The 16,021-nt window shown below is 38.7% G+C and overlaps 1 protein-coding gene across 23 annotated transcripts in view; it reads right to left on the bottom strand.

Annotated features, from left to right (window-relative positions):
• LOC119628738 (synapse-associated protein of 47 kDa) overlaps positions 1-16,021 on the bottom strand; it is a 73,042-nt gene that overhangs the window by 38,389 nt on the left and 18,632 nt on the right. For 4 of the 23 annotated variants that reach the window (XM_038012157.2, XM_038012165.2, XM_062669493.1 and 1 more), the window contains one exon: positions 10,650-10,800. The exons of 17 other annotated variants lie outside the window; for them this stretch is intronic. In XM_038012157.2, the coding sequence (XP_037868085.1) occupies positions 10,747-10,800 (54 nt within the window). In that variant the 3' untranslated portion in view covers positions 10,650-10,746. Of the gene's footprint in view, positions 1-10,649; positions 10,830-16,021 lie in introns of those variants that run through there. 2 more of the 23 variants (XM_062669497.1, XM_062669505.1) reach the window with 1 other exon arrangement.

Raw genomic sequence — 16,021 nt, 5'->3', positions numbered from 1 at the left:
CGCAAATGCACTAAACAATGTAAATGCCGTCACCTACCTGATATATGAGTTCTAAGATCTCAGTATAGTTACAACGGCAGCCTCACCCTTCAAACCGAAACGCATTACTGCTTCACAGCAGAAATAGGCAGGGTGCTGGTGCCTACCGGTGCGGACTTACAGGACGTACTACCACCAGTAATGGTTTTTAAAGTGAAATTTAACAGTATCGTTGTATGTGCGGTCACCAGTATAGTAGAATTAGAAATATACGTCACAACTAACTGTACTTGCCACGCTACGACGTATCAGTATCGAATATATAAAAAAACTAGGTACCCATTTTACATTACCATTTTAAATTTACGCAAAATATAAAAATATCCGCGAACTTGCGGTAGCTTGAAAAACATTTAGTGTTTAACGTATATTTCTACGGAACATAAATTTCGACTAAAAATTTATAAAAACTTTGTTTCTGTCGTCGGACTTCTCGCGATCAGTGACTTCTAACATAAAAATACTTGTTTGTTTGGGCCATATAAAAGAGCAGAACCAACTTACTACTCACGCGGTCGTTCATATCACTCACATACATCGACAATACCAAACCCCCATCACCAAAAAGACATTTTTAAACCGACTTTAAAGAACATTCATAGCGTTAGGAAACTATCGAAGACTAGCTGATCCGGCAGACTTCGTAGTGCCTCAATCGATAAATAAAAGACCTAAGCTTTTGTATAAAATAAACTTAAAACAAACAAAAGGAATCCGTCCGACGCGGGACCCATCAAAGAGAAAACAAAATTGTTATTTTTATTTAATTCCAAGCATTTTCATATTTATCTACCTTTTAAACCTTCTCTGGACTTCCACAAGTAATTCAAGACCAAAATTAGCCAAATCGGTCCAGCTGTTCTTGAGTTTTAGCGTGACTAACAAATAACAATTCATTTTTATATATATAGATTTCGTTTCGGAGTTAGATGGAGCATATCCAAAGACTTTTAAAACGCAAGGCAGGTACGAAACAATTCTATTCCCATGACGAGTGTTGAGACTAACGCGATCTTTATCTCACTTTGTCATATAAACGCAATATTTTCTGGTATACCCTGTCAAATCGTATGAGATTGATATAGTACTTTTGAATTATTCATACGCATAAATCAGTAAAACCCAGTGACTTGTCAAAGCGAAGTAATATCTGTAATATCTGTCTCTATAAGGCACGAATCGAAGATTATGCTCACGTATATATATATATATATATACATATTACTGGCTACATCTCCCCCAGAATTTGTTTGGTTGAGGGGGTTTCAAGAATAATCTATGATTTGGTTCTTTTAAGAAACGTAACAATGGCTGTCGTTCTGATGATTGTGGTTAATGAACGCAGCCCTCATGAGCCCCTGCTACTACTTCTATTTCTAATACTACATTCACATCATCCGACTGCAGTACTATATTCACATTCTTAACCTTAGACAGGACTCTCCCAGCTGTGACCGTGTAATACTGAACTTGCAAGCGTCCCGAACGTATAGGATGAACAAATACTCATTTGGTCTTTGCATTCATTGAATGAAAATCCGCCACATTACTAAAAGATTATAATTATTAATCTGAGGGGCTCCAAATAGAGTCCCAGCTAAACTTTAATGTTGACAATAAAAGTCTTCTATAGCATTTAATGTTTTGAAATCCAATACACCATTATAAACATTACCGATAGGTATTTTACCTGATCCTTACTGCACAAGGATGTAGTATTATAATCGCAGAATACATATATTCTAACGAGATTATAATAGCTTTTTTTTTGTATCGGTAGTAGTTTCTAAATAATGTGTTCTATCTCATTCTCTCGCCGGCTGAATCCTATACATTTATGTGTTTGTGTCTCTATGGACTTATTTCTTCGTTTCGTTTCATTTCGTTTCATCGAGTTTGAAATCACAACGACTCTAAAGAAGTTTCACTTCGATATATACTTTTTACTCACAAAAGTTTCATTTTTACCCCCCGAAATTTTATTTTACCACATTTGGGGTAATTTGCCCCGGTTCTCCGACCGCTGCGATATGGGATGAAATATAATCTGAGTAAAAATTTTTCTCACTGAGGAAAGAGGAGATTTTTTCAGTGGACTTTTTGGAGGATCCCGAGATGTTACGTTCAGCGGCTTTTACTGCATAGTGCCACAGACTATCTCTTTACCAACATGGCGTGCGTTCCGGATCACGCATCATAAAAAGGTGCGTTCTTAATCACCACAAATCTGTGTCTGGATTGATATTATAGTGAAATGACTTGTGAGAACGAACAAAGGCCTACACAGTTTTACTGCGGAATGTATGCAGCAGAACTGCGGCCGCCGACACACGTGATCGACCGTCAAACCGTGTTAGCACGACCGGTCGCGGTGACATCGGTAATTACTGCGCAGGTTACGTCATCAGGTTGGCGAAATCGAACCGAAAACGGTTGGACGAAAATGAGGCACATTTCAGAGACAAAATAATTTCCAATGTTTGCCATTCGTATTGACTTCCATCCTTATGATAATCCAAGACGCATTGAAATAAAAGCGTTTCTCTTCTGATAAGCTTCTGACATAAGGCATTTGTGTAAAGTAAAAATCGAAGATTTCTAAATTCAATTTTTAGAAACAAACCAAACACTAGACCAGTGATTCTCAACATTTTTTTTTTGTTGCGGCACATATTTAACGATTTCAAAATTTGGCGGCACACAAAAAAAAAGGTAAAAATTATTTACTTACTCCAACACACTGCATAAATAGTTTATCAAAAAATTTTAATATACGAAATAAACTAAAATATACTATATTTTTTTTTTGTGGATTTAATATATATTCATGTTTAAAATATTTTTCTTTTAAAATGATATAATTTAATAATATTAACATTATTATATATTCGCAAAATTTGGCGGCACACTTTTGAAATTTGGCGGCACACAAAAGTGCCGCGGAACACTGGTTGAGAATCACTGCACTAGACCGTTGACTTATAATGTTCTAATGTAGCAAAAAATATTAACTTTTTAAACAGCATTAGCTTTTGAAATACCATTAAGGATCATCAAGCAGACGATTCCTAAACCGATTTGAGATACTATTTTGATGTAAGTATTGAAGTCTCGAAACAATGATTACTACCTAACATTTAGATGAATCTATCTACTGGTGGTAGGACCTCTTGTGAGTCCGCACGGGTAGGTACCACCGCCCCGCCTATTTCTGCCGTGAAGCAGTAATGCGTTTCGGTTTGAAGGGTGGGGCAGCCGTTGTGACTATACTGAGACCTTAGAACTATATCTCAAGGTGTGTGGCGCATTTACGTTGTAGATGTCTATGGGCTCCAGTAACCACTTAACATCAGGTGGGCTGTGAGCTCGTCCACACAGCTAAGCAATAAAAAAAAAATAAAAAAAACCCTACAAAAATATATGATTAATTGTATATTCTTTTTAAGTCAACTTTTTAAACCATTTCTGTTTTTTTTCATGTGGATTATGTTTCCTTTGTCAGAGTCAGATCGGATGATTGATGTCGTCATAGATAAGGGATCGATTTTTATAAAGTATATTTCTCACGATATGCTAAGAGTTACGCATTGTTATATGAACATATCACATGCCTAAATGTGTTTTGATGTTTAAAATCGCCTTCTGTGTATTTGTGGCATAAGAGCATTTAGATATTGAGCATATCCAGCCTCTAGCTGTTATTTGCTCACGGCTAGTTCATAGAAGTAATACCTGCATTTTACTCCTAATATTATACTATTTTGTTCCTCGTCGAACTCGTCTAAATTAAACTAACTCATAGTTTTTACTGGTGGTAGGACCTCTTGTGAGTCCGCGCGGCTGGGTACCACCACCCCCTGCCTATTTCTGCCGTGAAGCAGTAGTGCGTTTCGGTTTGAAGGGTGGGGCAGCCGTTGTAACTATACTTGAGACCTTAGAACTTGTATCTCAAGGTGGGTGGCGCATTTACGTTGTGGATGTCTATGGGCTCCAGTAACCACTTAACACCAGGTGGGCTGTGAGCTCGTCCACTCAACTAAGCAATAAAAAAAAATTTGTTATAGCCCACTGAGTTTCTCACCGGATCTTCTCAGTGGCTCGCGATTCCGATCCGGTAGTATTCCTGCGAAGCACTGCTCCTGCTAGGGCTAGTCTTAGCAAATCCTCACAGATTGAGTCCGTGGATTCACCTACTCGTCCGCGCGCACCTGGGATAATTCTTTAGGCTACCAGCAGGAAATTATGTTATTTTGAATCTTGGTGATAAGTTTTCCAAGCCTTTCCAGTTCCTGCTACTAGCTAATTCAAGTGTGCCAATTTGCACTGTGCGTTAAGACTTGGAGCTGATGCTGAAGTGGCGCAGACAGTCACGATGTGGGGACTCCAGTAGCCACTGAACGTTACATACCTTGAGCCAGTATGTACATTTACATTCTGTATGTGCTTCTTCTTCTTATCAGCCCACAGACGTCCACTGCTGGATATAGGCCTCCCCAAGCCTCGCCACAAAGACCGGTCATACGCTGCCCGCATTCAGCGGATCCACGCGAACCTCAATAGATCGTCGGTCCATCTTGTGGGAGGCCTACCCTTGCTACGTCTTCCGGTCGCCACTCAAGAACTTTCTGGCCCCAACAGCCATACGTACGAGCAATGTGCCCCGCCCACTGCCACTGTAACGTCACAATCCTTTGGGCTATGTCGGTTACCATGGTTTTCCTGCGAATATCCTCATCTCTGTATGTACATACGTACTTTATTATATTATGCTCAGTCCACACTATTCTTTTTTTTTATTGCCCTTGTAGGCAGACGAGCATACGGCCCACCTGGTGGTGAGTGGTTACCGTTGCCCATGGACTTCAGCAATGCCAGGGGGAGAGCCAAGCCGCTGCCTACCGTTTAATACTCTCCACAAGCCTCGTTTGAAGAAGGACATGTCATAGCGCTCAGGAAACACCGTGGAGGGGAGCTCATTCCATAGCCGGATGGTACGTGGAAAAAAAGACCTCTGGAAACGCACTGTGGATGACCGCAGTGGCTCCAGGTAGTATGGATGAACTCTACTCCGGTGGCGGGCGGTGCGATGGTAAAAACGAGATGCCGGTATCATCTCGAACAATTCCTCAGAGCACTCCCCATGGAACATACGGTACAAAATACCAAAGGGAACCAAAGTCCCTCCGCAGACCCAGAGGTTCGAAGCCATCCATGAATAATTTACTTATATCATATAATATCCTATTTGTCCCAGCTTTCATATCTGTCCATAGTTCATTATTTATAACATAGGGTAAGCCGTCCTATTGTTAGTAACTGCATTTACGGAAATGAGACAGCAACAAAACACTATACAAAAACATATTGACGATTGTGAATTGACTAGTTGAATAAGAGTAGTCACCAAGATCATTGTCGCCAATGATTACGCGCAATTCGCATGCTATTAATAAACAATATTTCAGCTGGAGTTACTTACAGGGCGTTTTTCTATAATAACTACATTCATTATCGATGAAATTCAATCATAATATTCATAATAGTCCTAAAACGATCAATCATTCATTGCAAAACTTTCATGGCTATCAGCGAAATTGCTTTACGCTCCATTGTACGTTAGAATACGCCAACTTTGTACAGGCTACAATGTAAACTAAGCGTCGGTTTCGAACTTCGACGACACTCTAGCTACATAGAATATTTTACTTTATTGAGTACATTGTATTTGAGAACTAGGTCGGTTTTAGTGTAGCAGAGCAGCGCCGGTTGAGGCACCGGTTTACGTAACGCGTCTCGTATTGATCGCTCGTTCCTCACCCCCACGCGTTTCCTAAGGCGGGGTGCGGACCAATCAGAAGCGAGGATTTAATTTTAATTCGATAGCCGTTAGGTGCGCGCAGCTTTATGATTCGCCAGCTCGTTTATACGTCACGACTTCGTAAAAGGTATTTTCGTGTTTTCATGTCTCTTGTTTGGGCTGTTTTTTTTTTGTGAAAATAATTTTCGCCTCGCTGCCGTATCGTTTGTTACATTGAGGTTGTATATTTATAGCGTACGTTATATCTCAGAGGCGCGTTTCTTATGTCGGTATGAAACTGGTGCGAAAATACAACAATTTCCAGATCAAACCCAGTTGTGGAAACTAATTTATTTGTATTACAAAACTGGACTGCAAATGCAAAGTGTTACAAGAAAGAGAACATGAGTCTGAAAGAAGTCTGAAAGTGGCACCTGTGACAGAGAAGCTGAGAAGTGCGCGTTTGGGATAGTATGGACATGTGATGTGTCGAAATGAAAATGAGGTTGGTAAGAGAGTGTTAACTATGAATGTGGAAAGATATAAAGGAAGAGGCAGACCTAAGAAGGAATGTCGATTGCTGATGGATTGCGTGAAAGATGATATGTGTAAGAGGAGAGGGACTTGGAGAGAGCCAGGAGAATGATGATTGATAATGATGACAAGAAAGAGAGAGAACATTGTTAGAAGAATGAAAATTCACACCAAAATATATGTGGTAAAAAACAGCACCTCATTTTTTCTACCATGACCCATTCAACGGAAAGCTTCAAAGTCGTGGCGCTACTCGGGTTGGTTTATCGGTGCGAGGTCTCGCAAATCCGTATTGATCCCCGAGTGATCACGCTGCCCCGGATATTAATTCTCCGATAGGACATTAAGCTTTTGATATTCAATAGCATCGTCGGACTGTAGTAATTACATGTCCAAATAAAGATTATGGGCGTGTCGCACAGGGTAGTGAAGAAGCTACCGAGAATTGCCAGATAAATATTCAGGTTTTTGGAGTTTACTCCTTTAGAATCGATTTACATATATAGGCCCGGGGTATGAAAATTATGGGGACCAAAATCGTACTAGCATGTCACACGAAATGCGTTATGCGCCTGATTGCGCATGTCACACGAAATGCGTCATCGCAGGTGACGCCGGGCTGCTGCGCCGGCAGTCCGCCACAAAGCCTCGTACTGATCGCGCGTTTCTCTCATTATTGTATTTTCATATATTTGTTAGTCGTTTGTTTTGTGTCTCGTTAATTTGTTAGTAATCTGTAGTGTATCGTGTTGTCGTAATATAGAACTATTTCTCGTATTGTTTCGTTTAATTTTTTATATCCAGTAAACTCCAGTCGTGCGTCGGAGCGGACACACACACTTTTTTTACGGGATATTTTGTAACACGTTGTATAAAACTTAAAAAATTAGTATGTCTTAAACTATATGCAGTTGTTTCGCAAAAGAACGAATAACCACGCCACTAACTTCCACTGTGAAACAAAAAATTATCGGATAATAAAAATAAAAATAGACAAAGAAATGGATAATGCCTAACTGACAGGACAGGACAGCTCAGGACATTTGTAATGCTTTTAAAAACAGATCTTACGGTCCCTCTGATGTAGAGTGGTACTAATACCGTGAACATAATTGAGTTACTGTCTATCCAATAAGAGTTTTCGATGGTTTTTTTTTGTTTTCTTTAGATGGGTGGACGAGCTCACAGCCCACCTGGTGTTAAGTGGTTAATGGAGACCATAGACATCTACAACGTAAATGCGCCACACACCTCGAGATATAAGTTCTCTCAGTTTCTTCAAACAATAATTTCTTCGAACGTGTTCCCACGCATGTCGACGAGATAAGACCGACTGTCAATTCTTAGATCACAATAATTGAGTCAGTAAATCAGACACTCAAAAATGTTTACTAAACTTTTGGTTTCCTGTGATTCACTCGAGACTTCCTGCTACGGAAAAACGGATGAAACACGTCGCAAGCAAAAACGTTTTGGCATTTGATATATTTTAAAATTGGATATCGCACCCTTAGAATTGAAGGGGCTTAATCCAAAATTCAATTTTTTTGATAAATGCCAAAAATGTAATTGTAATTTTTTTTTGGAGTTTACTCCTTTAGAATCGATTTACATATATAGGCCCGGGGTATGAAAATTATGGGGACCAAAATCGTACTAGCATGTCACACGAAATGCGTTATGCGCCTGATTGCGCATGTCACACGAAATGCGTCATCGCAGGTGACGCCGGGCTGCTGCGCCGGCAGTCCGCCACAAAGCCTCGTACTGATCGCGCGTTTCTCTCATTATTGTATTTTCATATATTTGTTAGTCGTTTGTTTTGTGTCTCGTTAATTTGTTAATAATCTGTAGTGTATCGTGTTGTCGTAATATAGAACTATTTCTCGTATTGTTTCGTTTAATTTTTTATATCCAGTAAACTCCAGTCGTGCGTCGGAGCGGACACACACACTTTTTTTTTATACAGTTTAAATTGAGTGGGCGACGGCTTTAAAATGCCTGTGGGATCCGAAAATTATTGGACACCAAGTAGAACATTAACTCAACTCCCAGTTTCAAACGTAAACTATTGAAATCAAACATTGTTACGATCCTAATATTTCTGGATTTTTCGAGGCCCCTCTACATAGAAACAAAACGAACAGTTTCTATTCAATACCCTTCAAGTTATCAATGAGCGTGCAATATGAAAAGGTCATTTAGATCAATAGAGATTAGCTCGAACTAGGTCTGGGACTTACAGCAAGGTTCATAGTACAATGTCATAATGTACGTTTGCTCTGCATCAATCGGGTCACACTTAACAACCTCAACACGTTTTGTCCATTCATTTAGAGTATACCACGGTGGTCATCTCGCATTACTACTCACTAATCATTGTTCATCGATCGTCTGTAGCAATTGTATCGTGATTCCTCATCTATTCATCTTCCCCGTATTCTTATGACGATCAGTTGATATTCTAGGATCTAAATTATCAAAATGGCATCCGTTGCAATGTAGGCTCCAGAAACTGCTTAACATTAGTTTAACCCTGAACTAAGCTAATAGCCAATAGCTATTCCATTATCATTAATGTTCCAAACTACAACTTAGGCGTGTAACCAATATTAAGCCAGCTAATTTCTGCCACTTACCCTTACGGCACTGAACCAATAAGATTGGCACTAGATCCCAAAAAAAATTGCTCAAGTTAAAGGCAGAGATAAATAAGTTGGCAGATAAATATGGACATGAACCCAGGCTTAAGATGTCCGCTATTGACATTTACTTTTTGATATTGCATGGAAATGTTCAAGAAATCCTGTCGGCGATAGAAAATAAATAATAATAATAATAACATGAGAATCGAATTGCACAGCAAGAACTATTATATTCATCAAATATCATAAAAATGTGGGTACATTTACAAAGTGCTCCAAATTATGAATAACATTTATTGCGCATTAAATTTAACTGGTGTCTGATAGACCAGTGTTTATGACTTTACTGATTTTTAGGAATCGATTAGTTCAGTAAAATATGATATAGTCCTCACGTTGAGACCGGGAAGAGTTGCCCAACACAAATCTCCAATCAGGATTGGCTTGCGCCTTAATGAACAACAATCGAGTACACAACAAAAACGAAACACAAAAGAACGTTGGAAATTCTCATCAGTAGGCACATTCAAAACACAATGAAATTCCAAACCTATCACAATACGGTAAATTTTAATTAAAACTGAATTCGGAGACTTGAAATTTGAATAGACGTTAATACCCTTTTCAAATCGCTACCGAATTAAGGACACGCGGACACGTTATTTATCTCGAAACAAAACCGAGCCCCGAACCCAATTAAGTTCAATTCGTGTTTTGAGTGTTTCCATTCGGATAAAAATACGTTTACGTGATGAGACGGACCTAATAAGCGGCGTGGAAATTACGGGTATTTACGTTTATATTACTTTAATGGACCCACTATAAGGTTTGAAAGCCAATGTTATCTTTCGTCACTAGATCCTATTTTACATTTTACGGTTTCACGGCAAGTGCCGGTTACGATGAGATGTGTGACCTGTTTCCAAGACTATTACTAAACGTTCGGGTTCTGACCTCGGAGGGGATCGGACGCTTCGGCGAAGAGTGCAGGGGAGTCGTTTAGTGGGTGGGCCCTAAAATTCCTTGGGCCCGCGGTCTGCTCCCAACACCTTGCAGATCGTCAAGTCCCACATATCCCGCGCGCCCCCTAGGCGCGGGGACCTCGTAGGAGGTTCGGCCCCCAGCTCGAAAAAAAAAGTACTACTAAACGTTCCCACACTAAGTTCCGTAAAATTTTCTGACAATAGTTTTTCAAATTAATGCATTAAATAGTCTTCCGCGTTAGTTACATTTTTCTTCTTCTTTTTCTTCACCTTATCCCACTAGGTGGGATCGGCACAGCTAATCTTTCTCTTCCATTCTCTTCTATTAGCCGTCAGCTCAGCCTCACTCCTTTCTCTCTCACATCGTCATTCACACACTCCATCCATGTCTTCTTCGGTCGACCTCTTCCCCCTCTACCTAGCACTACCATTTTCATAATTCTCCTAGTCACATGCATCTTCTCTCTACGCATCACATGTCCATACCACGCTAACCGTCCGCTCTTTAATTTTTCAATTCCAATTTTAATTCAGACCAAATAAATAATTCATGTCTGAATAAATCATTTTTAATTGTAATCTACGATTTTAATATATTGTAAGGACTGTCTGCTTACCTGTTCATGACGATGGTGAAGAAGAAACCACGCATGACAGAATTATGATAGTTTTATTTAATTACTTTCAATTACATTATATTAACAAATGTGTTGACGCGTGTCACGCTGCTGGTCGACGAACATGAATCTTAGGCCGCGGGCGCATCTTCCTCCCGCTGCCTTCCCCCGTCCCCTCTCTCGCCCTGAACGTCGTGAACATTACCTATTTCTGCTACAAAGCAATCACGGATTCCAATTTTTCTATGACCTGCTCTCAAAGAGTTACCAAATCCCAGACATATTTTAAAAATATCAAACTACCCTAAGCTCCCAAGTCTCTCAAAAATAATTCAAGCCAATCTTATTAACCTTGTACAAAGAACAATTACTTATGAAAATATTGTGAAAATCTGTGAATTTTGTTAAGGTCCTATGAAAACAAGGAATGGGAGCTCCCATTGTGATCGCGTGAGTAATACACATCGACCAGAATACAGCTTACATAGAACTATAGTGAAGAATCACTAACTTCCGCGCATATTCCTAAAGAGTTTTTCGTGTCTGTTAACCCTAATAGCTTTAGTATCATTCGTGGACTTTTTTATGTCAATGCGTAGTCTCGTTTGATCGATAAGGTCACCGATACGGTAAATTGCAATATGGGCAAACGCAATATATCAGGTAGACAACATTGAGGTGTATCACTTGTTCACTCATCAACTCGTAGTATTTTTTTAATGCTTAGATCACAGCCATCTGGTGTTAAGTGGTTACTAAGGAACATAGATATCTACAACGTAAATACGCCAAACACCTTGAGATATAAGTTCTAAGGTCTCAAGTATAATTACAATGTCCTATGATTACTTAAAATAACCTCTTTGAGGTATCGCCAATCTCGAACCATCGAATTATTGTTTGAGAGGAATACGTTCGAAGGAATAATGCACTCAGAATATCCTAATATACATATGCACATAACAAATTAGTATACTATATACATGTATAGTTCATCGATAAAACTACGAAAAAAGAGCCTTAAAAAAAGAACTAGGATCACGAAACAATATATAATTCAAGAAAAGTCTTCTGAAGTACAAAGGTATACAGATCTACAAACTTTTATAGAATAAGACATTTATATGCAAAGCAAAAAAGCTTTCTACCTGTCTCCGGGAATAATGAGGAGCTTTGGATATTTTCAAATGTCCAGGGATTTTGCTAACATTTTATGTTACCATTCTAGTTTTGTTAAGCTTAAATTGTTTTTAATACAAATGATTTCGGTACCAACTATAATTTAAGCCAATAGACTGGACGCTAAGGTACCAAAAAAATGTGATACACCAAAATTTAATACCCTTCTCATCACCCCAGCAGTAAGTTGGCTCAGCAAAGGCATGGATCGGAGTCATAATTTTTATGCTCTATTGGAACTAAAAATACATTTTTTATATTAACATGTCTATTATTTGGGTATACTCTATTTACAATGTGAGGAAGTGTGAAAGTAGCCCCGGTAATCTACAAATTAAAGAGCGGACCGTTAGCGTGGTATGGACATGTGATGCGTAGAGAGAAGATGCATGTGATTAGGAGATGTATGGAAATGGTAGTGCTAGGTAGAAGGGGAAGAAGGTCGACCGAAGAAGACATGGATGCAGTGTGTGAATGACGATATGAGAGAGAGAGGGGTCAGTGTTGAGATGACGGCTGATAGAAGAGAATGGAAGAGAAAGATTAGCTGCGCCGATCCCACTTAGTGGGATAAGGTGGATAAAAAGAGAAAAGACTCTATTTACAATGTAATTTAAAATGTTTTTTTAAGTTGCCATTGAGAACAATGTTGACATTTTTTGATGCAGCAACTTCAAAACGTGCAGATGTCAGATTGGGGTTGCTACTATCTTTGTTAAAGATACTGAGCGTAGTGGTAGAAGTTCTAGAACATGGTATTGAATGATTTCTTTTTTCGTATTAATTTTTCACGTTATTGGCCCAATTGACAATCTATTGTCGTAATATATCCAGAACGATATTTCTTTAGCAATATTTGACATAATATAGAATGCTGTATAGACATAAAAAAAAATACAACACGATCCTCGCATAAAACCGTTAGCTGACTCTGCACACCGCGAAATAAACAAGTCTCATGAAAAGAGAACAAAGAAATTAAGTAGAAAATATAGGCGGACGCACGTGAGGCTATTTCAGTCTCTTGTTCTAGAAATTTTCACTTTATCACCGACTAGTACGTGAGGGAGGAGGCTGGCTGTTCTTGTTCATAACTTTTATCTCCTTAGGGTACTATTTGTTTGCTTGAATTGCGTTCATATTTCCGCAACTTCAAACTAATTTAACTTCACATTTTCAGTAATTTGGAGGAAAAATTGTTTTTCTATGTCTATCTATTTACGGGTGGTAGGACCTCTTGTGAGTCCGCAAGGGTAGGTACCATCACCCTGCCTATTTCTGCCGTGAAGCAGTAATGCGTTTCGGTTTGAAGGGTGGGGCAGCCGTTATAACTACTGAGACTTTAGAACTTATCTCAAGGTGGGTGGCGCATTTACGTTGTAGATGTCCATGGGCTCCAGTAACCACTTAACACCAGGTGGGCTGTGAGCTCGTCCACTCATCTAAGCAATAAAAAATATCTTACGGTAATTCTCTATGTGTTTATTGATCGCCTCGACAAGTGGTTAAATAACTTGAGTATTGTTGTATCCATGGATCCCGGGATCAATCGCGATCGAATTTTCTTAAAGATATTAAAATTCAGAGCCTGCATTATTGTTTTCTGTTTTCAGTACTTATAAAGCTGGAAAAATCTTGGCCTAAGGCTGAATGTAAAAAGTTTGTTTATCTGATTTGAATACATTTTATTAAAAAAAATTGTAGTTTTATTCTTTGTCAATTTAAAATTATTATTATTATTATTACATTATGATATATTTTTGGGTTTTTGCGAGTCGACAACAAGATCGACCACGGTCACGAAAACAATCAGCTATTCAAAATGTCACTAATAATATAACGACAATAAAAAACGGGACATTCAAATGTAAAAATTAATTCGATTTATTATATCTACGACCCCCGAACATCGGAGGTAATAATATAATATTATATGAATCGTATATTCTTAAAAGGCGGCTTTTATTTGCTTTCAATTCATGAACAGTTTAAATACACTGAGGGTAGACAGAACCACCGAGAGAAGTCGTTATTTCACCCCACAGTACGTACATTGCAACTTCGAGAAAAACTTAGTAACACAAGTCTAAATACATACCATATACTAAATAAATACACACATATAATATATGTGGGCGCAAACGCCACTATTGGCAATAAATAACATAATAAATATATAGTTTACTTTATTTACTTATGGATAACGACTTTAGTAATATTAAGACATTGTTATGATTATTATTCTAAATGATAAAATGTTGTTTTGATAAATATCACAAATGTAGGGTAGACACCGTAACGCCACAGTATAAAATGGCGGTGCGTGAACAGTGTCGTCTACATTCCCGATCCTGCGGACAGAATGGAAAGCAGTCGACGTCGCCCAAAACACGTCCTCTCGGATCCTCCTGATCCACTAACGGTGCTTTTAGGTACTTCAAGCACCGGTCACCGTCCTCGTCGAACCCGTCGCTTGCGACGAAGGGCTCGACGAGTAAACTAACTCTCAGACACAGCCCACTGAGTTTCTCGCCGGATCTTCTCAGTGGGTCGCGTTTCCGATCCGGTGGTAGATTCTGCGAAGCACGGCTCTTGCTAGGGTTCGTGTTAGCAACGTCATCAGGTTTGAGCCCCGTGAGCTCACCTACAAACGTTAGGGTTACGCTGAAATAGCCTCTCAAGGCTACCAGCGTAGGTAAGAAAAAAAAAAAAAGTGTCGTCTCAGTCTGTCTCAGGCAGTCAAGTCGGTCGGTCGCTCTGTCGGTCTGCCGGTTTTATTGACTTTTATTGCAATTATTGCAATACACTGGGTTCAACGGAATAAAAGTGACGGAACTGCCGCTCAGCCATTCCTGGCGCCGTCATATACATACATACATTATATATATACCGTGTATGTGTTTTTTATATTGTATAATGTAGTTTGGTTATTTTCACATTAAGTTATGCACCTACCACAGGATTCTCTACACCACCCTTGGTTGACTGGTAGAGAATGCCTCAGGCATTAAGTCCGCCATTGTACTTCTGTGCATTAAGTTAAATAAATAAATACATTTCAAATGATCATGTACTTTAAACGACCTTATAAACAATCCTTACTCATTATAACCTTATAAATGACGGTACTTCCATAAAGTTAGACGAAAGCTTCTGCTATCACACAATTATATTGAGATAATAGCCAAAATGTTAAAGTACAAGGTGAGCCGGTTCAAAGAGAACTTTTAGCCGGCATCCACAACAAGGTAACAAGTCTCATTACAAACTTTGCGAGAAGCCAAACTCAAAGAGACCTGAAGCCGTTTAACCAAGTTTTATTAACTTGATTACAGGAGATAAAAGTTCTCTACGAGTTTAATGTACATATATATTTTTATAAATAGAGAATAAACTGTTTTTGTAACGCTAATTAGATTAACATTTCATTGAGTAATTTTATTATCTATATATTAATACGTGAAGCAAAAACTTTGTACCCCTTTTTACGAAAATTGCGCGGACGGAGGAGTATGAAATTTCACACACTTTAGAGAATATAGAGGAGTGCAGAATGCTATTTTTTAAAGATTATGCATTAATAATACATTAAATCAATAAAAAAAAAACATTACACACACTACCATGTATTTAACACACACGCATAATAAATAAACTCTTTGTTTACTGGTGGTGGGATCTCTTGTGAGTCCGCGCGGGTAGGTACCACCGCCTCGCCTATTTCTGCCGTGAAGCAGTAATGCGTTTCGGTTCGAAGGGTGGGGCAGCCGTTGTAACTATACTTGAGACCTTAGAACTTATATCTCAAGGTGGGTGGCGCATTTACGTCGTAGATGTCTATGGGCTCCAGTAACCACTTAACACCAGGTGGGCTGTGAGCCCGTCCATCCATCTAGCAATTAAAAAAAAAACTTTTGTTATTGCTTAAAGTCTGTGGTCAAATAGAAAATAGGTTAATATTGTTTATCTTTAATAGTATTTGTCTATAGTGTAGATTTGGCGAAACTTGTGATTATAGGAGTATAATAAAATACTTGTCTTTGACAACAGAATCATAATAATGTTGGAACTTATAATTTCAATTAATTATAGTCGAATTTCGACTACTGGGGGAACACAAGTCTAAATTAAAGCACTGTTTTTAAGCACAATTTCTTTTCTGACAAAGCATTGGGAATCTTCTTTTATTGGTTAACGGCTGTCTGGTGTAGTGGTAAATGATATGGT

Source organism: Bombyx mori, chromosome 7 (assembly GCF_030269925.1).
Source record: "Bombyx mori chromosome 7, ASM3026992v2".
Taxonomy (NCBI): Eukaryota; Metazoa; Arthropoda; class Insecta; order Lepidoptera; family Bombycidae; genus Bombyx; species Bombyx mori.
The sequence above is the reverse complement of the archived record's forward strand: the minus strand, read 5'-3'. Positions and strand labels throughout refer to the sequence as shown.